This window comes from Oncorhynchus tshawytscha, linkage group LG19, assembly GCF_018296145.1.
Source record: "Oncorhynchus tshawytscha isolate Ot180627B linkage group LG19, Otsh_v2.0, whole genome shotgun sequence".
NCBI classification, from domain to species: domain Eukaryota; kingdom Metazoa; phylum Chordata; class Actinopteri; order Salmoniformes; family Salmonidae; genus Oncorhynchus; species Oncorhynchus tshawytscha.
The window spans coordinates 56,054,133-56,078,968 of record NC_056447.1 but is presented as its reverse complement, the minus strand read 5'-3'; the positions used below and the strand labels follow the sequence as shown (position 1 = coordinate 56,078,968).

General features: G+C 42.7%; 1 protein-coding gene across 2 annotated transcripts in view; it reads left to right on the top strand.

Annotated features, from left to right (window-relative positions):
• The first annotated feature begins 319 nt into the window (after positions 1 to 319).
• Positions 320 to 24,836, top strand: part of LOC112235172 (anoctamin-5) — a 74,802-nt gene continuing 50,285 nt past the window's right edge. The window contains exons 1-2 of one of the 2 annotated variants that reach the window (XM_042301933.1): positions 320 to 568; positions 12,424 to 12,503. In XM_042301933.1, coding sequence (XP_042157867.1) covers positions 490 to 568; positions 12,424 to 12,503 — 159 coding nt within the window. In that variant the 5' untranslated portion in view covers positions 320 to 489. The remainder of the gene's footprint in view (positions 569 to 12,423; positions 12,504 to 24,836) is intronic. The other variant, XM_042301934.1, reaches the window with a different exon arrangement.

The following is a 24,836-nucleotide window of genomic DNA, read 5'->3' as shown; positions in this document are numbered from 1 at the left end:
GCAGCCTATGTCACGTCCCTTAGTAGCCTATTGCCGAATACAGTAAAACCGGATTAGAATAGAATAGCCTAGAATATAATATAATAAGTAAATGCCAATTCATTTCCAAGTAGATTAAATCGCAAATGCTGTCTTATAAATGTGCTTTTTTGCCACTTTAAAAAATGACAATTGCAATGATTCTATATAGTAGACCTAATAATATCATACTATCATCATTATCCGCTGTAGTAGCAGTTCGCCGACTGAGTTGTTGGATTCAAACCCCTCCCCTTTAATGACGAGGTTTTTCCTCAGTGGACGTTGTGGGTTTGGTGATGTATCTTGAGCACAGTTTCAACATTCGTCGTGTGAAGGTAGCGCTACGTTTCCCTCTTAAAGTGAGTCCGTAGCCAAGGGCGTGGGCTGAGACGAACAGAGTGCCCTTGTACCCGCTCCAGCCTCCTTGTTTTTACCGGGCCGACCCGCGACCCGCACGGGCTCGGCAACATGAGTGACATGAGTCGACTAACGGGAAAGATTGGAGACGCAACTTTGATAGAGATGAGCCCGGACTCCCTCTGTGATGGTAAATTGTTCGGCTACTTGTGTCAGACCATTTATGATGCGTTGCATTGAACAGCTTTATGTTCGATTGTCTTGCTTGTTTATGCTACAACTTCGTCAGGATAATACAATTATGATAGGCTATAAATTGTCTTTAGATATGAGGTCGGGTGGATGATTATTCATAGGAATTGTTGTATGACTTGTTTACACATATAAACAATTTAGCTCACTCTGTACTATTGACGGAAAAATAATAAGCTCACAGACAATATTCGGTTAGTCAAAATCAATAACAATTTTCTAAAACATTATTTGTCACCACAAATCCATATGATTGGTCCATGACAATTATGGAAGAATAGTTAAAGCTCCGTTGAAGATCTGTAGACCCACTCATAATCTCAGTAATTTCTTCATGATTTAAAAAATACAAGTACAGGATACTTAAAGTCATATACCAATATATCACATCCTAATGGTGTTTATTCAATCCATCAATAACCTTACTGACCCCAGGTGTATGTTTTAGTAAGACAATAGTCATGGATAAATCCGTTTTTGTCCAGAAAGTACAGTGTTGCTTTATTCAACTTCTCCTTTCACCCTAATAGTCTCTGCCTCATGGCCTGACTTGGGACTCCACTTTAGACTGAACATGTTAGTCAGTACCTCCTCTCTCTCTCTCTCTCTCTCTCTCTCTCTCTCTCTGTTAACCTCCCTCTCTCTCTCTCTCTCTCTGTTAACCTCCCTCTCTCTCTCTCTCTCTCTCTGTTAACCTCTCTCTCTCTCTCTCTCTGTTAACCTCCCTCTCTCTCTCTCTCTCTCTCTCTCTCTCTCTCTCTCTCTCTCTCTCTCTCTCTCTCTGTTAACCTCCCTCTCTCTCTCTCTCTCTCTCTCTCTCTCTCTCTCTCTGTTAACCTCCCTCTCCCTCTGTTAACCTCCCCCTCCCTCTCTCTCTCTTTCTCTCTCTCCGTTAACCTCCCTCTCTCTCTCTGTTAACCTCCCTCCCTCTCTCTCTCTCTCTCTTTCTCTCTCTCTCTGTTAACCTCCCTCTTTCTCTCTCTCTCTCTCTCTGTGTTAACCTCCCTCCCTCATACACACAGCCTAGGCCCTTCCGCCCCCAGCCTCCCGTCAGGACAGCTGGCCTCGGCTTATGGAAATGGTAGGAGGGCATCCAGGGGTGCATCCGTTCCGTTCAGACTCAGTTGACAGGGAGGGACCTACCTAATTGTCACTCTCTCTCTGAGCTGGGAGAAATACTCTGCCTGCGTTAGCCTTAGAGTGACTACAATACAAATAGCAGTACAGCTGAGCAAATAACTGTTTTATAGTCTAACATCTATGGTTCTATATCAAAAGAGATTGATTACTTTGACTGTTGCCCCGAATCCCCAGCATTCTTTTTAGATGACCGTCTGTAACTATGTTCCCTACTGCAGTAGTTACTGTAGAAGTTCTAACCCTAGTGCAGTAGTTACTGTAGAAGTTCTAACCCTAGTGCAGTAGTTACTGTAGAAGTTCTAACCCTAGTGTAGTAGTTACTGTAGAAGTTCTAACCCTAGTGCAGTAGTTACTGTAGAAGTTCTAACCCTAGTGTAGTAGTTACTGTAGAAGTTCTAACCCTAGTGCAGTAGTTACTGTAGAAGTTCTAACCCTAGTGCAGTAGTTACTGTAGAAGTTCTAACCCTAGTGTAGTAGTTACTGTAGAAGTTCTAGCCCTAGTGTAGTAGTTACTGTAGAAGTTCTAACCCTAGTGCAGTAGTTACTGTAGAAGTTCTAACCCTAGTGTAGTAGTTACTGTAGAAGTTCTAACCCTAGTGTAGTAGTTACTGTAGAAGTTCTAACCCTAGTGCAGTAGTTACTGTAGAAGTTCTAACCCTAATATATGACTTTTACCTTTTTCATATTACCAGGGTTACAGGTTCTATTCATTCTATTTACCAGTCATATTACCAGGGTTACAGGTTCTATTCATTCTATTTACCAGGGTTAGAGGTTCTATTCATTCTATTTACCAGTCATATTACCAGGGTTACAGGTTCTATTCATTCTATTTACCAGTCATATTACCAGGGTTAGAGGTTCTATTCATTCTATTTACCAGTCATATTACCAGGGTTAGAGGTTCTATTCATTCTATTTACCAGTCATATTACCAGGGTTAGAGGTTCTATTCATTCTATTTACCAGTCATATTACCAGGGTTAGAGGTTCTATTCATTCTATTTACCAGTCATATTACCAGGGTTACAGGTTCTATTCATTCTATTTACCAGTCATATTACCAGGGTTAGAGGTTCTATTCATTCTATTTACCAGTCATATTACCAGGGTTACAGGTTCTATGCATTCATTTACCAGTCATATTACCAGGGTTACAGGTTCTATGCATTCTATTTACCAGTCATATTACCAGGGTTAGAGGTTCTATTCATTCTATTTACCAGTCATATTACCAGGGTTAGAGGTTCTATTCATTCTATTTACCAGTCATATTACCAAGGTTAGAGGTTCTATTCATTCTATTTACCAGTCATATTACCAGGGTTAGAGGTTCTATTCATTCTATTTACCAGTCATATTACCAGGGTTAGAGGTTCTATTCATTCTATTTACCAGTCATATTACCAGGGTTAGAGGTTCTATTCATTCTATTTACCAGGGTTAGAGGTTCTATTCATTCTATTTACCAGTCATATTACCAGGGTTAGAGGTTCTATTCATTCTATTTACCAGTCATATTACCAGGGTTAGAGGTTCTATTCATTCTATTTACCAGTCATATTACCAGGGTTAGAGGTTCTATTCATTCTATTTACCAGTCATATTACCAGGGTTAGAGGTTCTATTCATTCTATTTACCAGGGTTAGAGGTTCTATTCATTCTATTTACCAGGGTTAGAGGTTCTATTCATTCTATTTACCAGTCATATTACCAGGGTTAGAGGTTCTATTCATTCTATTTACCAGTCATATTACCAGGGTTAGAGGTTCTATTCATTCTATTTACCAGGGTTACAGGTTCTATTCATTCTATTTACCAGTCATATTACCAGGGTTAGAGGTTCTATTCATTCTATTTACCAGTCATATTACCAGGGTTAGAGGTTCTATTCATTCTATTTACCAGTCATATTACCAGGGTTAGAGGTTCTATTCATTCTATTTACCAGGGTTAGAGGTTCTATTCATTCTATTTACCAGGGTTAGAGGTTCTATTCATTCTATTTACCAGGGTTAGAGGTTCTATTCATTCTATTTACCAGGGTTAGAGGTTCTATTCATTCTATTTACCAGGGTTACAGGTTCTATTCATTCTATTTACCAGGGTTACAGGTTCTATGCATTCTATTTACCAGTCATATTACCAGAGTTAGAGGTTCTATTCATTCTATTTACCAGTCATATTACCAGGGTTACAGGTTCTATTCATTCTATTTACCAGTCATATTACCAGGGTTAGAGGTTCTATTCATTCTATTTACCAGTCATATTACCAGGGTTAGAGGTTCTATTCATTCTATTTACCAGTCATATTACCAGGGTTAGAGGTTCTATTCATTCTATTTACCAGTCATATTACCAGGGTTAGAGGTTCTATTCATTCTATTTACCAGTCATATTACCAAGGTTAGAGGTTCTATTCATTCTATTTACCAGTCATATTACCAGGGTTACAGGTTCTATTCATTCTATTTACCAGTCATATTACCAAGGTTAGAGGTTCTATTCATTCTATTTACCAGTCATATTACCAAGGTTAGAGGTTCTATTCATTCTATTTACCAGTCATATTACCAAGGTTAGAGGTTCTATTCATTCTATTTACCAGTCATATTACCAGGGTTAGAGGTTCTATTCATTCTATTTACCAGTCATATTACCAGGGTTAGAGGTTCTATTCATTCTATTTACCAGGGTTAGAGGTTCTATTCATTCTATTTACCAGTCATATTACCAGGGTTAGAGGTTCTATTCATTCTATTTACCAGTCATATTACCAGGGTTACAGGTTCTATTCATTCTATTTACCAGTCATATTACCAGGGTTACAGGTTCTATTCATTCTATTTACCAGGGTTACAGGTTCTATTCATTCTATTTACCAGTCATATTACCAGGGTTAGAGGTTCTATTCATTCTATTTACCAGTCATATTACCAGGGTTACAGGTTCTATTCATTCTATTTACCAGGGTTACAGGTTCTATTCATTCTATTTACCAGTCATATTACCAGGGTTACAGGTTCTATTCATTCTATTTACCAGGGTTAGAGGTTCTATTCATTCTATTTACCAGGGTTAGAGGTTCTATTCATTCTAATTACCAGTCATATTACCAGGGTTACAGGTTCTATTCATTCTATTTACCAGTCATATTACCAGGGTTACAGGTTCTATTCATTCTATTTACCAGGGTTACAGGTTCTATTCATTCTATTTACCAGTCATATTACCAGGGTTAGAGGTTCTATTCATTCTATTTACCAGTCATATTACCAGGGTTACAGGTTCTATTCATTCTATTTACCAGGGTTAGAGGTTCTATTCATTCTATTTACCAGGGTTAGAGGTTCTATTCATTCTATTTACCAGGGTTAGAGGTTCTATTCATTCTATTTACCAGTCATATTACCAGGGTTACAGGTTCTATTCATTCTATTTACCAGGGTTAGAGGTTCTATTCATTCTATTTACCAGTCATATTACCAGGGTTAGAGGTTCTATTCATTCTATTTACCAGTCATATTACCAGGGTTACAGGTTCTATTCATTCTATTTACCAGGGTTAGAGGTTCTATTCATTCTATTTACCAGGGTTAGAGGTTCTATTCATTCTAATTACCAGGGTTAGAGGTTCTATTCATTCTATTTACCAGTCATATTACCAGGGTTACAGGTTCTATTCATTCTATTTACCAGGGTTAGAGGTTCTATTCATTCTATTTACCAGGGTTAGAGGTTCTATTCATTCTATTTACCAGGGTTAGAGGTTCTATTCATTCTATTTACCAGGGTTACAGGTTCTATTCATTCTATTTACCAGTCATATTACCAGGGTTAGAGGTTCTATTCATTCTATTTACCAGTCATATTACCAGGGTTACAGGTTCTATTCATTCTATTTACCAGTCATATTACCAGGGTTAGAGGTTCTATTCATTCTATTTACCAGTCATATTACCAGGGTTAGAGGTTCTATTCATTCTATTTACCAGGGTTACAGGTTCTATTCATTCTATTTACCAGTCATATTACCAGGGTTAGAGGTTCTATTCATTCTATTTACCAGTCATATTACCAGGGTTAGAGGTTCTATTCATTCTATTTACCAGTCATATTACCAGGGTTAGAGGTTCTATTCATTCTATTTACAAGTCATATTACCAGGGTTACAGGTTCCAAGCCTGTTCTATTAATGGTATTTCTATGTGTGCTGCTGTTGCATTGTGGGGGGTGTTGCCCAGTTCCTAGGGAACCAAAGACTCCTTTGCTTTTTTCAGCGACAAAGTTTCATCACGTTTTTCAGAGTCGGACTCAACCACACCAACACCAATATATATATATATATATATATATATATATATATATATATACAATGTAAAATATTTGTTTTTTTACAGCTATGACAGTTATTTTCTTTCATGACAGTCTTCATCCGTAACCATCAGTTACATGGTAATTATGCCAGCCCTGCTTGGCCTTTGGTCAAAAGTAGTTCACTATTCACTATACTTGCATGTTATATTTTTGTTCAGTGAATGTTCATCAATATATTGAAAAATGAATATTATAAATTAATGTAAATAAAATGTTATTAAAAGCTAAAATACTACTCATATTACAGAGCAAGATGACAGATTAAACACTATGGAGTCTTAAAGGAGACCTGTAACACCTACAGATTAAACACTATGGAGTCTTAAAGGAGACCTGTAGCACCTACAGATGAAACACTATGGAGTCTTAAAGGAGACCTGTAGCACCTACAGATGAAACACTATGGAGTCTTAAAGGAGACCTGTAGCACCTACAGATGAAACACTATGGAGTCTTAAAGGAGACCTGTAGCACCTACAGATGAAACACTATGGAGTCTTAAAGGAGGCCTGTAGCACCTACAGATGAAACACTATGGAGTCTTAAAGGAGACCTGTAGCACCTACAGATGAAACACTATGGAGTCTTAAAGGAGGCCTGTAGCACCTACAGAAGAAACACTATGGAGTCTTAAAGGAGGCCTGTAGCACCTACAGATGAAACACTATGGAGTCTTAAAGGAGACCTGTAGCACCTACAGATGAAACACTATGGAGTCTTAAAGGAGACCTGTAACACCTACAGATGAAACACTATGGAGTCTTAAAGGAGGCCTGTAGCACCTACAGAAGAAACACTATGGAGTCTTAAAGGAGACCTGTAACACCTACAGATGAAACACTATGGAGTCTTAAAGGAGGCCTGTAGCACCTACAGAAGAAACACTATGGAGTCTTAAAGGAGGCCTGTAGCACCTACAGATGAAACACTATGGAGTCTTAAAGGAGACCTGTAACACCTACAGATGAAACACTATGGAGTCTTAAAGGAGACCTGTAGCACCTACAGATGAAACACTATGGAGTCTTAAAGGAGGCCTGTAGCACCTACAGATGAAACACTATGGAGTCTTAAAGGAGACCTGTAGCACCTACAGATGAAACACTATGGAGTCTTAAAGGAGACCTGTAGCACCTACAGAAGAAACACTATGGAGTCTTAAAGGAGGCCTGTAGCACCTACAGAAGAAACACTATGGAGTCTTAAAGGAGGCCTGGGAAAGGCCCACTTTGATTTAATTACTTCTCAATTATGCTTTAAGATTCACATGAGGAGCCTATTTACCATCGTTAGTCTATAGATAACCCACTACCCACTCCTTTATAGGAGCGTATTTAACATTGTTAGTCTATAGATAACCCACTGCCCACTCCTTTATAGGAGCCTATAAGAGCCTGTTGAGTAGAGCGTCATGCGTAGCGATAGAAAACTCTATGGAGTCAGACATATCCTTGTGTTAAACAGAGAGTCTTGAGAGGCCAGTGTCCTTGTGTTATTTCCCCAGTAATCAGCTGTTCACTGTGGGGAACAAAGACTGTTCTGTGGGAGGCTGTTCCGGAGGTTGTCTGGGGGCTCTGAGCCGCTCTGGGCAAAAGGAGCTAGCTACTCTATCTCAGTACTCTGGTGTTTTGCTGGTGGATAGAAAGTCCATCCTGTTGAGTAGAGAGTCAGTCGTAGAGAATAAGGAGCTATCTGGTGCAGCAGAGCAGAGTTAGTACTGTACTAGTGGTCCAGTACTCTATTCCACTGAGTCTGCCAGCAGCTGTAGAGTAAAAGGGAATTGTAGAAGTAGATGTCCCAGACTCACTGTGACATGAAAACAGGTCAGAGTACACAACACAATTCCCTCTCTTTCCTAAAGTGGTCAAATATGTGTTTTGAGGGCTCAGCCTGGTCAGTAGAACAACAGTTTTAAAGCAAACTTTTGTTGCGTTACCAAGAGTTGCTGAGTAGATTATTTTCCAGTAGAATACTAGCTACTGAAAGCACTGCGGTAGCAGCCTGCCAATCCGAACTGTTTCCACCAGTGGTGAACTTTGACCTTAGGACCTAGGCTTTCAGAGGGAACCAAAAAAATCGAACTAAAAAAAATCATGAAAATAACAGAAAACATAGCATCACTAGATGCACCCGGCATTTATATAGTCTGTAGTCGGGCCACTGTAGTTGTAGTGCAGGAGGAGCAATGCTTTTTGATGACATTATGAATGAATCAAACAGGCCTGGTCACGCTTTGGACCGCCATACACACAGAGACAGAACCGTCATGTGACATGACACACCGCATTCAATAATGCGACCAGCAGAACAAAAACAACAAACAAAAAAACTGTTTAGACTGTAACAATGTTTTTATTTTCTAAGAGATAGATAAAAGCAAACGAGATGCAACAATGTTTCAGTCTTTATTTTCTAAGAGATAGATAACAGCAAACGAGATGCAACAATGTTTCAGTCTTTATTTTCTAAGAGATAGATAACAGCAAACGAGATGCAACAATGTTTCAGTCTTTATTTTCTAAGAGATAGCTAACAGCAAACGAGATGCAACAATGTTTCAGTCTTTATTTTCTAAGAGATAGATAAAAGCAAACGAGATGCAACAATGTTTCAGTCTTTATTTTCTAAGAGATAGATAAAAGCAAACGAGATGCAACAATGTTTCAGTCTTTATTTTCTAAGAGATAGCTAACAGCAAACGAGATGCAACAATGTTTCAGTCTTTATTTTCTAAGAGATAGATAAAAGCAAACGAGATGCAACAATGTTTCAGTCTTTATTTTCTAAGAGATAGCTAACAGCAAACGAGATGCAACAATGTTTCAGTCTTTATTTTCTAAGAGATAGATAAAAGCAAACGAGATGCAACAATGTTTCAGTCTTTATTTTCTAAGAGATAGATAACAGCAAACGAGATGCAACAATGTTTCAGTCTTTATTTTCTAAGAGATAGATAACAGCAAACGAGATGCAACAATGTTTCACAGTCTTTATTTTCAAAGAGATAGCTAACAGAAAACAAGATGCAAAAAAAAAACAAGTGCCACTAGATGATGATCATTTGTAAATGAAGTTTTAAAAGAAGTTTGAAAGTTAATCTTGAAAAGAGTGATGGTAACAAATGAGCAACAAAATGCACCTATCAGCTACTGCAGCCGCCACACTACTACACTACCACACTACTACAACACAAACTAGCTAGAATTACTAACTTAGCATGGGAAAACTACTGCTTGCATCACTGATACCTTTCCTTTGAACGCCCAGTAGTGATTGCAATTCAAAATGTGATTGGTTGAAAACAGTGTCACTCCAGTTGAATGGCAGACACCTTCTCTCTAGCTTCTGAAGTGTGTGTGTGTGTGTGTGTGTGTGTGTGTGTGTGTGTGTGTTTCTGTGTGTGTGTTTGTCTGTGTCTACACTCTACACGACACAATATGCCATGTTACAACAATGCCCCCCAAAAAACATATTTTGAGATAATTACTCCAGTAAATCCCTACTGCTGTTTAGTTAAATGACAGAATACCAACTTTTTATTCTTAATCTCCTAATTCTTAATACCTCAACATTCAACCACAGTTTGTAACGACTACTTTTGGGTGTCAGGGGAAAATGCACGGAGAAAAAAAGTACATTATTTTCTTTAGGAATGTACTGAAGTACAACAATATAAATAGTAAAATACGGATACACAAAAGAAAATACTTAAGTAGTACTTTAAAGTATTTTTTGATTTAAGTACTTTACACCATTGAGTAGCGGGTTGGCTGACGAGATACATTACGCAACTGTTGCCGTAGAAACACTCTCCACTCTCTATTCATTTGAACTACTTGAGAAAACTGAAAGGGTTTAAATTGCTTAGTCTATATCTTTGACATTCTTTAGATTGAGTAGGTATATCTTTGACATTGTTTTGATTGAGTAGGAATATCTGTTACATTCTTTAGATTGAGTAGGTATATCTTTGACATTCTTTAGATTGAGTAGGAATATCTGTTACATTCTTTAGATTGAGTAGGTATATCTTTGACATTCTTTAGATTGAGTAGGAATATCTGTTACATTCTTTAGATTGAGTTTACATGGTTTATTTATAGAGGCATCCAGTGTTTGTGTTATATTAGGAGTGTAAGCACTTTATCTGACCGATAATTATTACGGGACTGACTGGTAATGATTCTGATTGATTACGGGACTGACTGGTAATGATTCTGGTTTATTATGGGACTGACTGGTAATGATGATTGTGGTTTATTATGGGACTGACTGGTAATGATTCTGATTGATTACGGGACTGACTGGTAATGATTCTGGTTTATTATGGGACTGACTGGTAATGATGATTCTGGTTTATTATGGGACTGACTGGTAATGATTCTGGTTTATTATGGGACTGACTGGTAATGAGGATTCTGGTTTATTATGGGACTGACTGGCAATGATTCTGACAGATAACGGGACTGACTGGTAATGATGATTCTGGTTTATTACGGGACTGACTGGTAATGATTCTGATTGATTACGCGACTGACTGGTAATGCTTCTGATTGATTGCGGGACTGACTGGTAATGCTTCTGATTGATTACGGGACTGACTGGTAATGCTTCTGATTGATTACGGGACTGACCGGTAATGATTATGATTGATTATGGGACTGGCTGGTAATGATTATGATTGATTATGGGACTGACTGGTAATGATTATGATTGATTACGGGACTGACTGGTAATGATTCTGGTTTATTATGGGACTGACTGGTAATGATTCTGGTTTATTATGGGACTGACTGGTAATGATTCTGGTTTATTATGGGACTGACTGGTAATGATAATTCTGGTTTATTATGGGACTGACTGGTAATGATTCTGGTTTATTACGGGACTGACTGGTAATGATTCAGGTTTATTATGGGACTGACTGGTAATGATTCTGATTGATTGCGGGACTGACCGGTAATGATTATGATTGATTACGGGACTGACCGGTAATGATTATGATTGATTACAGGACTGACCGGTAATGATTATGATTGATTACGGGACTGACCGGTAATGATTCTGATTGATTACGGGACTGACTGGTAATGATTCCGATTGATTACGGGACTGACCTGTAATGATTCTGATTGATTACGGGACTGACCGGTAATGATTCTGATTGATTACGGGACTGACCGGTAATGATTCTGATTGATTACGGGACTGACCGGTAATGATTCTGATTGATTACGGGACTGACCGGTAATGATTCTGATTGATTACGGGACTGACCGGTAATGATTCTGATTGATTACGGGACTGACCGGTAATGATTCGGTAATGATTGATTATGGGACTGACTGAAGACAGACTGTCTGAAGTTGTATCATTTTCCATGTAAACATTAGTCAATAAGAAGTCCCCTTCAGTCCAATTCCGTTAATTCCCCATGTTTCTCTTTGTTATGCGTGGGAATACTTTGGAACCGATTTCCTGAATTAAAATCACTGCGCTGATTTACTGGTGTTTTTACAGTCTTAAAACAATGAAATACAACATTCTTTGCTCTGAAAATCAAATCAACCGCAGGCCAAATTAGGGCTGTCAGTTGGGGAACCCTGCTTTAGTTTATGGACTATATTAGACTGACTCACTACTGGGATATCCTTCCGTCTGGCACAGAGCATGGTGGTTCACCAGACGTTCGCCTGCTGTTACGACCAGCTCTCTCTCTCTCTTTCCCTCTCTCTCTCCCCTTCTCTTTCTCTCTCTCTTTCTCTTGCTCGCTCTCTCCTCTCTCTCTCCCTCTCTCTTGCGTTCCCTCTCTCTCTCATTCTCTCTCTCTCCCTCTCTCTCTCTCTCTCTCTCTCTCTCTCCCCCTTCTCTATCTCCCTCTCTTTCTCACTCTCTCCCTCTCTCTCTCCCTCTCTCTCCCTCTCTCTCTCTCTCTCTCTCTCCCTCCCTCTCTGAATGCTCAGCTTTGAAAAGCCAACGTACTGACCTGTAGCAACCTCTATAACCACTGTGATTATTATTATTTGACCCTGCTGGTCATCTATGAATGTCTGAACATCTTGAGTTTCCGGTTCTGATGTCACATACAAAAGTACAGTGAAATGCCTTTCTTCCAAGCTTCTACATCTGCATTACTTGCTGTTTGGGGTTTTAGGCAGGGTTTCTGTTATAAGAGAAACCTAGAAAGGATGTAAAAAGGGCTTTCTAAAAAAGTATGTAGATGTATTCCCTCAATTAGGACAATAATTGATTGATTGTCTCTATGCGTTTCAGAGGACAACAACGGCTGCCACCACCATCACCATGACATCGACCTTGACGAGTATCCACACTCCCAGCCTGACCCTTCAGAGGTACACACACACACACACACACACACACACACACACACACACACACACACACACACACACACACACACACACACACACACACACACACACACACACACACACACACACACACACACACACAGACAGACACACCACATTCTCCTGCAAGGGTTCACTTCTCACTTCAATCACACTGTGGATGTGGGGACACTTCACTAATCATTGAAATATCAATTGAAGAATGGGATCTTGAGTGGGAATATGGATTTATTTGATAGATTGTTTGATTATTGATTGATTGATTGAGTGATTGATTGATTGATTGAGTGGGATTTACACAATACATAATATAAAAGACCAAAACGGTACAGTTTGATATGGTTACAGTGTGTTGATCTTCAAACAGCTGGTACATCTGCCGGGGTGTCATGGTAACAGTGTGTCCTCTCCTCTACACCAGTTGTTCACCATGCAGTGCTGTGTAGGGTGTAATTGTGCATATACCGCAATATAAGTCTATTCAGTGCTGTGTAGTGTGTAATTGTGCATATACCCCAGTACAAGTCTATTCAGTGCTGTGTAGTGTGTAATTGTGCATATACCCCAGTACAAGTCTATTCAGTGCTGTGTAGTGTGTAATTGTGCTTATACCCCAGTACAAGTCTATTCAATACTGTGTAGTGTGTAGTGTGCATATACCCCAGTACAAGTCTATTCAATACTGTGTTGCTTCTTCTCCTTCCTGCGCTAGACCAGTTTGCATGTTATTGGGTTTATGCAAATGCATTAAGGTGCAGTCATTTAATTTCCATAGTCTAATGGGCTTTCCAACTCACTTGTTACATTTTCCAGTCCACAGTGTAAAACTTAAACATGTTGTCCTGACCAGTTTGAGTCAACACCCGGCAACAGGAAGTTGTGATTTTCATGATGTCTCTTGGGATGTTTGTGTTTATGAATGTCCTTCGTTTCTTTCCCTTCCTGAAGTGTCATAGCAACACTGATTATCTCTTTCAGTGTACAGTAGTGGTTAAAAACACACCACCACTTTAAACACCCCGCCCCTTTAACCACACCACCACTTTAAACACCCCACCCCTTTAAACACCCCACCCCTTTAACCACACCACCCCTTTAAACACCCCACCCCTTTAACCACCCCTTTAACCACACCACCCCTTTAAACACCCCACCCCTTTAAACACCCCACCCCTTTAACCACCCCACCCCTTTAAACACCCCACCCCTTTAACCACACCACCCCTTTAAACACACCACCCCTTTAAACACCCCACCCCTTTAAACACCCCACCCCTTTAACCACACCACCCCTTTAAACACCCCACCCCTTTAACCACACCACCCCTTTAAACACCCCACCCCTTTAACCACCCCTTTAACCACACCACCCCTTTAAACACCCCACCCCTTTAACCACACCACCCCTTTAAACACACCACCCCTTTAAACACCCCACCCCTTTAACCACACCAACCCTTTAAACACCCCACACCTTTAAACACCCCTCCCCTTTAACTCACCACCTCTCCTCTATGGCCAGGAGCGTTTGTGTTTGCGTGTTTGTGTGTGTGTTTGTTTTTTCCATTTTCGATAGATTTAATGAAGTTGTGTTGTTTGTTTAGTGTCATTTTATAGTCTTCACACAAACCTGCAGCTGTCGGTTAAATACCTAATCATCTCTGTGTGTATATGAGTGTTGACACACTCATACATCACTATGTGCTGTAATTGTTGTTGGTGTGTACTGGAGCATCCAGTGGTTATTTTGTGCTAGTCACATATTGGAGGGTATGTATCATATGGTCTTATTTAATCCCCTTGGTGGGACAGAAGGCCATAGAGTAGATATGGATGCTGCTTGTCTTATCTATGTTTTTGATGCCAGACTTGGTGGGAGTACTGTGTTGTTGTTGTTGTTGTGTGAAATGAGAGTGTCATTGCCAGAGAGTTCTCTTCCTGCTACTGTTCCTGTGTGGCTGGCTATGTCCTGATTCTCTACACTTCTCATCGCGGATTTCAATGGTTCAACTGGGGGTGGGGGGACTTTCCACCATTGTTAAAGGAGAAGTTCACCCAAAATCCCAAAACGCCCAAGTGATTTCATACATTGAAACTAGTCCATTGGAGTTAGCTCTCTCCCACTTTCTGTCCCTCTAGTGCTGTACTGAAACGGCTGCGAAAGGAGGTCACGTGACTCATGACATTGCTGGATGCAGGCCTAGCTGTGCTCTGTTACCAGTGAATTCATGATTCAGAAATCTGTAATGTGTGGACAACCGGTTGTTTTTTTATTGAATTAGCTATTTTTGCCAAAGTACTATCTGTTTTGAGTCAGGAAATGCGATGATTTTATCTCATTTTTTATGTCGCCGACTGCAACAGCAGTGGAGATGGGTAACAACTGAGCACGTGCGCTCTCGTTGGAATCCCTGTTACGTAGAAACTGCACGTTAGGCCCTTATTCACAGATGCAAGTTTTTTGGGGAAGACAGGTATTCTGATGACAAAAATGAAGAAAAATGAAGAGTGATGAAGAAAACTAATGGAGTGTATTTATTTCAGCCTGAGTACTCAGACTGAGCTTCAGATGGCTGGACCACAGAACCAACCCCTCCTTGGTTCAACACAGACTGGTCCAGGTCATCTGATGCAGCACTCCATCACTCTCCTTCTTGGTCAAATAGCCCTTACACATCCTGGAGGTGTGTTGGGTCATTGTCCTGTTGAAAAACAAATGATAGTCGCACTAAGCGCAAACCAGATGGGATGGCGTATCGCTGCAGAATGCTGTGGTAGCCATGCTGGTTAAGAGTGACTTGAATTATAAATAAATCAAAGCACCATCAACACCTCCTCCTCCTCCATGCTTCACGATGGGAACTACACATGCGGAGATCATCGGTTCACCTACTCTGCGTCTCACAAAGACACGGTGGTTGGAGCCTGAAGCTTGTTTCGTACACATACGGTCCACATTTGAAGTTCCCAAACGGCAAAAACATTCTATGAGATCCAGGGATATTTTGCAGCAAAAAGGCTTATATCTAACAAAAAATGATCCATTCAACTTAAATCATAGATTACTTGACATATATATGTCTCCCCTCCCCCCGAAGCCCCAACTTCCTGCCTTTATCCTATCACAACACACTGACCACAGTACAATGAATGGGGGGGGGACAAAAACTAAGATACACTTATAACAAATGAATACATCTCAATCAGGTAATATAAATCATAAAGGTACCTAATATTTAGTCATATACATTCATATTTAATATATTTACACACACGTACATGGAGCTCTGTATGTTCTGTCGTACATACAAAAATGTCCAAATCGGCTCTAACAGTTCTTTAGTAGTGGTTTCTTTGCAGCAATTCCACCATGAAGGCCTGATTCACACAGTTTCCTCTGAACAGTTGACGTTGAGATGTGTCTGTTACTTGAACTCTGTGAAGCATTTATTTGGGCTGTAATTACTGAGGCTGGTAACTCTAATGAACGTATCCTCTGCAGCAGAGGTAACTCTGGGTCTTCCTTTCCTGTCCTCATGAGAGCCAGTTTCATCATAGGACTTGATGGTTTCTGCGACTGCACTTGAAGAAACTTTCAAAGTTCTTGAAATGTTCAGTGTTGACTGACCTTCATGTCTTAAAGTAATGATGGACTGTCGTTTCTCTTTGCTTATTTGAGCTGTTCTTGCCATAATATGGACATGGTCTTTTACCAAATATGGCTCTATTCTGTCTTCTGTTTACCACCCAGACCTTGTCACTACACAACTGATTGGCTCAAACGCGTTAAGAAGGAAAGAAATTCCACAAATGAACTTTTAAAAAGGCACACCTGTTAATTGAAATGCATTCCAGGTGACTACCTCATGACTGGTTGAGAGAATGCCAAGAGTGTGCAAAGCTGTCACCAAGGCAAAAGGTGGCTACTTTGAAGAATTTGTTTAACAGCTTCTTTTGGTTACTACATGATTCCATATAAGTTATTTCATAGTTTTGATGTCTTCACTATTATTCTACAATGTAAAAAAATAATAATAATAAAAATAAAATAAAAACCTTGTGTCCAAACTTTGGACCGGTACTGTATATGTGGCGCCATTGTTTTCCTCCATTGTCTTATGTCAGATAGTGCATCAACTGTTAGAATGACGTAGCTGTCGTAAAATAACGGTCCAACCCTGACTTCGTTCCTCCCCCTGATCTTTTATCCAGGACTTTTAGTGAAAAAACATCATATGAGAAATTGGGACATTTTTTATTTTATTTGTCAACATACTGTTAGAATAGTACACGTGTGGAAGATATTGTGTTCACATTCTGCACAGCATTCTAAAACCCTTCTGCTGTGGACCTTGAGCATGGAAACAATGAGATATGAACTCATGTGTTCCTCATTAAAAATGAAAAACAATTGTTTTGCTCTCACCTGTAATTATACAGTCAGGGTTAGGTGCAATAACATAATGTTATAAGTGAGCTCTCTCTCTCACACACACACACACACACACACACACACACACACACACACACACACACACACACACACTAGAGGTCGACCGATTATGATTTTTCAACGCCGATACCGATTATTGGAGGACCAAAAAAGCTGATTAATTGGCCAATTAAAAGAAAACAATGTATTCGTAATAATGACAATCACAACAATACTGAATGAACACTTATTTTAACTTAATATAACACATCAATAAAATTAATTTAGCCTCAAATAAATAATGAAACATGTTCAATTTGGTTTAAATAATGCAAAAACAAAGTGTTGGAGAAGAAAGTAAAAGTGCAATATGTGCCGTGTAAAAAAGCTAAAAGCTAGGAATTATAGGACAATTTCTCTCTATACAATTTGTATTTCATATACTTTTGACTATTGGATGTTCTTATAGGCACTTCAGTATTGCCAGTGTAACAGTATAACTTCCGTCCCTCTCCTCGCCCCTACCTGGGCTCGAACCAGGAACACATCGACAACAGCCACCCTTGAAGCAGCGTTACCCATCGCTCCACAAAAGCCGCGGCCCTTGCAGAGCAAGGGGAACAACTACTCCAAGTCTCAGAGCGAGTGATGTTTGAAATTCTATTAGCGCGCACCCCGCTAACTAGCTAGCCATTTCACATCGGTTACACCAGCCTCATCTCGGGAGTTGATATGCTTGAAGTCATAAACAGCACAATGCTTGAAGCACAACGAAGAGCTGCTGGCAAAACGCACAAAAGTGCTGTTTGAATGAATGCTTATGAGCCTGCTGGTGCCAACCATCGCTCAGTCAGACTGCTGTATCAAATCATACTTAATTAACTTAATTATAACATAATAACACACAGAAATACGAGCATTAGGTCATTAATATAGTAGAATCCGGAAACTATCATCTCGAAAACAAGACGTTTATTCTTTCAATGAAATACGGAACCGTTCCGTATTTTATCTAACGGGTGGCATCCATAAGTCTAAATATTGCTGTTACATTGCACAACCTTCAATGTTATGTCATAATTACGTAAAATTCTGGCAAATTAGGCGGCCCAAACTGTTGCATATACCCTGACTCTGTGTGCAATGAACGCAAGAGAAGTGACACAATTTCACCTGGTTAATACTGCCTGCTAACCTGGATTTCTTTTAGCAAAATATGCAGGTTTCTGTGTATTTGTAACGGTTTTCTAGTGGTGATGAAAGAGAGTCGGACCAAACTGCAGCGTGTCGATTGCGATCCATGTTTAATATAACAAAAAAACACGAACTTACAAAAAACAATAAACGAAACCGAAACAGCCTATCTGGTGCAAACTAACAACGAGTACACATAGGACACTAAGGACAATCACCCACGACAAACTCAAAGAATATGGCTGCCTAAATATGGTTCCCAATCAGAGACAACGATAAGCATCTGCCTCTGATTGAGAACCACTCCAGACAGCCATAGACTTTGCTAGACAACCCACTAAGCTACAATCCCAATACCACCACCAAAACCCCAAGACAAACACACCACAATTACAAAAACCCCATGCCACACCCTGGCCTGACCAAATACATAAAGATGAACACAAAATACTTTGACCAGGGCGTGACAGAACCCCCCTAAGGTGCGGACTCCCGAACGCACCTCAAAACAATAGGGAGGGTCCGGGTGGGCGTCTGTCCATGGTGGCGGCTCCGGCGCGGGACGTGGACCCCACTCCTTTAATGTCTTAGTCCCTCTCCCTTCGTCCCTGGATAGTCCACCTCGCCGCCGACCATGGCCTAGTAGTCCTCACCCAGAACCCCACTGGACTGAGGAGCAGATCGGGACTGAAGGACAGCTCGGGACCGAGGCAGCTCGGGACTGAGGGGAAGCTCGGGAGTGAGAGAAAGCTCAGGAGTGAGAGAAAGCTCAGGAGTGAGAGGAAGCTCAGGAGTGAGAGGAAGCTCAGGAGTGAGAGGAAGCTCAGGAGTGAGAGGAAGCTCAGGAGTGAGAGGAAGCTCAGGAGTGAGAGGAAGCTCAGGAGTGAGAGGAAGCTCAGGCCGGTAAATAGATCTACCAGCTCCTGGCTGGCTGGTGGTCTCAGCAGATCCTGGCTGACTGGCAGATCCTGGCTGACTGGCAGATCCTGGCTGACTGGCAGATCTGGAAGAGTCTGGTTGACTGGCAGATCTGGAAGAGTCTGGTTGACTGGCAGATCTGGAAGAGTCTGGTTGACTGGCAGATCTGGAAGAGTCTGGCTGACTGGCAGATCTGGAAGAGTCTGGCTGACTGGCAGATCTGGAAGAGTCTGGTTGACTGGCAGATCTGGAAGAGTCTGGCTGACTGGCAGATCTGGCGGCGCTGGGCAGACTGGCAGATCTGGCGGCGCTGGGCAGACTGGCGGCGCTGGGCAGACTGGCGATGCTGGGCAGACTGGCGGCGCTGGGCAGACTGGCGGCGCTGGGCAGACTGGCGGCGCTGGGCAGACTGGACGACGCTGGGCAGACTGGCGGCGCTGGGCAGACTGGCGGTGCTGGGCAGACTGGCGGTGCTGGGCAGACTGGCGACGCTGGGCAGACTGGCGACGCTGGGCAGACTGGCGACGCTGGGCAGACTGGCGACGCTGGACAGACTGGCGGCGCTGGGCAGACTGGGGGCACTGGCGGCGCTGGGCAGACTGGCGGCACTAGCTGCCCCATATAGGCTGACAGCTCTGGCGGCGTCTTACAGACTGACCGCTCTGGCGGCTCCGTGCTGACTGGCAGCTCCTTGCAGACTGGCAGCTCCTTACAGACTGACAGCTCCGTGCAGACTGACAGCTCCGTGCAGACTGACAGCTCCGTGCAGACTGGCAGCTCCGTGCAGACTGGCAGCTCCATGCAGACTGGCAGCTCCATGCAGACTGGCTGCTCCATGCAGACTGGCTGCTCTATGCAGACTGACATCTCTGGCTGCTTCATGCAGACTGACAGCTCTGGCTGCTCCATGTAGACTGGCTGCTTCATGCAGACTGGCAGCTCGGGCTGCTTCATGTAGACTGACAGCTCTGGCTGCTCCATGCGGACTGACAGCTCTGGCTGCTCCATGTAGACTGACTGCTTCATGCAGACTGGCAGCTCGGGCTGCTTCATGTAGACTGACAGCTCTGGCTGCTCCATGCGGACTGACAGCTCTGGCTGCTCCATGCGGACTGACAGCTCTGGCTGCTCCATGCGGACTGACAGCTCTGGCTGCTCCATGCAGACTGACAGCTCTGGCTGCTCCATGTAGACTGGCTGCTTCATGCAGACTGGCAGCGCGGGCTGCTTCATGTAGACTGACAGCTCTGGCTGCTTCATGCAGACTGGCAGCTCTGGCTGCGCTGAACAGGCGGGAGACTCCGGCAGCGCTGGAGATGAGGAAAGCTCCGACAGCGCTAGATAGGCGGGAGACTTCGGCAGCGCAGGAGAGGAGAAAGGCTCCGACAGCGCTGGAGAGGCGAGGCGCACTGTAGGCCTGATGCGTGGTGCTGGTACTGGTGGTACTGGACGAGGACACGCACAGGAAGCCTGGTGCGGGGAGCTGCTACCGGAGGGCTGGGGTGTGGAGGTGGTACTGGATAGACCGGACCGTGCAGGCGCACTGGAGCTCTTGAGCACCGAGCCTGCCCAACCTTACCTGGTTGAATGCTCCCGGTTGCCCTGCCAGTGCGGCGAGGTGGAATAGCCTGCACTGGGCTATGCAGGCGAACCGGAGACACCGAGCGCAAGGCTGGTGCCATGTAAGCCGGCCCAAGGAGACGCACTGGGGACCAGATGCGTAGAGCCGGCTTCATGGCATTTGGCTCGACGCTCAATCTAGCCCGGCCGATACGCGGAGCTGGAATATACCGAACCGGGCTGTGCACCCGCACTGGAGACACCGTGCGCTCCACAGCATAACACGGTGCCTGCCCGGTCTCTCCAGCCCCGGTAAGCACAGGGAGTTTGCGCAGGTCTCCTACCTGGCATAGCCATACTCCCTGTAAGCCCCCCAAGAAATTTTTGGGGGTGACTCTCGGGCTTCCATCCGCTCTGCCGTGCTAGCTCCTCATAATGCCGCCTCTGCTTTTGCTGCCTCCAGCTCGGCTTTGGGGCGACAATAATCTCCAGGCTCATTCCAGGGTCCTTTACCGTCCAATTCCTCCTCCCATGTCCATAACTCCAGGTGGTGCAACCTCTCCCACTGTAGCTGCTGCTGCTCCTGCTGCTGCTGCCTCTGTTGCCTCTTCTCCTGTTGCTCCTTTGGGCGGCTACACTCCCCTGGTTTAGCCCAGGGTCCTCTCCCGTCGAAGATCTCCTCCCATGACCAGAAATCCTTGGTGAGCATCTCCTTTTCGGCTGCTCCTGCCTGTTGACACGCCGCTTGGTCCGTTGGTGGTGGGTGATTCTGTAACGGTTTTCTAGTGGTGATGAAAGAGAGTCGGACCAAACTGCAGCGTGTCGATTGCGATCCATGTTTAATATAACAAAAAAAAAAAAAACACGAACTTACAAAAACAATAAACGAAACCGAAACAGCCTATCTGGTGCAAACTAACAACGAGTACACATAGGACACTAAGGACAATCACCCACGACAAACTCAAAGAATATGGCTGCCTAAATATGGTTCCCAATCAGAGACAACGATAAGCATCTGCCTCTGATTGAGAACCACTCCAGACAGCCATAGACTTTGCTAGACAACCCACTAAGCTACAATCCCAATACCACCACCAAAACCCCAAGACAAACACACCACAATTACAAAAACCCCATGCCACACCCTGGCCTGACCAAATACATAAAGATGAACACAAAATACTTTGACCAGGGCGTGACAGTATTGATTTTAAGAAAGGCATTGATGTTTATGGTTAGGTACAGTCGTGCAACGATTGTGCTTTTTTCGCAAATGCGCTTTTGTTAAATCATCCCCCCTTTTGGCGAAGTTGCCTGTCTTTGTTAGGAAGAAATAGTCTTTACAGAGTTCGCAACGAGCCAGGTTAGCAAGCAATATTAACTAAATATGCAGGGTTAAAAACAATATCTATACTTGATTTTAAGAAAGGCGTTGATGTTTATGGTTAGGTACACATTGGAGCAAGACAGTCCTTTTTCGCTAATACACACCGCATCGATTATATGCAACGCAGGACACGCTAGATAAACTAGTAATATCATCAACCATGTGTAGTTAACTAGTGATTATGATTGATTGATTGTTTTTTATAAGATAAGTTTATTGCTGGCTAGCAACTTACCTTGGCTTCTTACTGCATACGTGTAACAGGCAGGCTCCTTGTGGAGTGCAACGAGAGGCAGGTGGTTATAGCGTTGGACTAGTTAACTGTACGGTTGCAAGATCGAATCCCCGAGCTGACAAGATAAAAATCTGTCGTTCTAACCCTGAACGAGGCAGTTAACACACCGTTCCTATGCCGTTATTGAAAATAAGAATTTGTTCTTAACTGACTTGTCTAGTTAAATAAAGATTAAATAAAGGTGTAAAAAAAATAAAAATTGGCCAAATCAGTGTCCAAAAATACCGATTTCCGATTGTTATGAAAACTTGAAATCGGCCCTAATTAATCGGTTATTCCGAGACACACACACACACACACACACAATGGTAGCCAATATATTACCCTATGGTAGAAGTATATTACCCTATGGTAACAGTATATGACTCTATGGTAGCAGTATATTACCCTATGCTATGGTAACAGTATATTACCCTATGGTAGCTGCATATTACCCTATGGTAGCAGTATATTACCCTATGGTAGCAGTATATTACCCTATGGTAGCAGTATATTACCCTATGGTAACAGTATATGACTCTATGGTAGCAGTATATTACCCTATGGTAACAGTATATTACCCTATGGTAGAAGTATATTACCCTATGGTAGCAGTATATGACTCTATGGTAGCAGTATATTACCCTATGGTAACAGTATATGACTCTATGGTAGCAGTATATTACCCTATGCTATGGTAACAGTATATTACCCTATGGTAGCTGCATATTACCCTATGGTAGCAGTATATTACCCTATGGTAGCAGTATATTACCCTATGGTAGCAGTATATTACCCTATGGTAACAGTATATGACTCTATGGTAGCAGTATATTACCCTATGGTAACAGTATATTACCCTATGGTAGCAGTATAATACCCTATGGTAGCAGTATATGACTCTATGGTAGCAGTAAATTACCCTATCCTCAAGACCCTGCCCTATCCTCATGACCCTGTCCTATCCTCATGACCCTGTCCTATCCTCATGACCCTGTCCTATCCTCATGACACTGCCCTATCCTCATGACCCTGTACTATTCTCATTTCCCTGTCCTATCCTCATGACCCTGCCCTATCCTCATGACCCTGCCCTATCCTCATTACCCTGCCCTATCCTCATTACCCTGTCTTATCCCCTATCCTATCATCATGACACTGCCCTATCCTCATGACCCTGTCCTATCCTCATGACCCTGTCCTATCCTCATGACCCTGTCCTATCCTCATGGCCCTGCCATATCCTCATGACCCTGTCCTATCCTCATGACCCTGTCCTAGCCCCTATCCTGTCCTCAAGACCCTATCCTATCCTCATGACCCTGTCCTATCCCAAATCCTATCCTCATGACCCTGTCCTATCCCAAATCCTATCCTGATGACCCTGTCCTATCCTCATGACCATGTCTTATCCTCGTGACCCTGTCCTATCCTCTTGACCATGCCTTATCCTCATGACCCTGTCCTATCCTCTTGACCATGCCTTATCCTCATGACCCTGTCCTATCCTCTTGACCATGCCTTATCCTCATGACCCCGCCCTATCCTCATGACCATGCCTTATCCTCATGACCCTGTCTTATCCTCATGACCCTGTCCTATCCTCATGACCCTGTCCTTTCCTCATGGCCCTGTCCTATCCTCATGACACTGTCCTTTCCTCATGACCCTGTCCTATCCTCATGACCCTGTCCTTTCCTCATGACCCTGTCCTTTCCTCATGACCCTGTCCTATCCTCATGACCCTGTCCTTTCCTCATGACCCTGTCCTATCCTCATGACCCTGTCCTATCCCCTGTCCTTTCCTCATGACACTGTCCTTTCCTCATGACACTGTCCTTTCCTCATGACCCTGTCCTGTCCTCATGACCCTGTCCTATCGTCATGACAGTGCTGCAGTGAAGTGTGTTGCTTCTTGTGTAGTGTAGATCACCCATCCCCCCTCACTGCCTCTCTCTCCTGCCTCTCTCAGTAGTGGTCAGGTTTCAGCATCATGTGACCAGTTTTTATGAGGATGTCTAATCAGTCTATCCTTCAACAGCATCTCATCGGCAATCTAAAACCCTTCCTATGAGACCATTGTACTGCATTCGAAACCCCTTCCTATGAGACCATTGTACTGCATTCGAAACCCCTTCCTATTAGACCACTGTACTGCATTCTAAACCCTTCCTATTAGACCACTGTACTGCATTCTAAACCCCTTTCTATTAAACCACTGTACTGCATTCTAAACCCTTCCTATTAGACCACTGTACTGCATTCTAAACCCCTTCCTATTATACCACTGTACTGCATTCTAACCCCTTCCTATTAGACCACTGTACTGCATTCCAAACCCCTTCCTATTAGACCACTGTACTGCATTCTAAACCCCTTCCTATTAGACCACTGTACTGCATTCTAAACCCTTCGTATTAGACCACTGTACTGCATTCTAAACCCCTTCCTATTAGACCACTGTACTGCATTCTAAACCCCTTCCTATTAGACCACTGCACTGCATTCTAAACCCCTTCCTATTAGACCACTGCACTGCATTCTAAA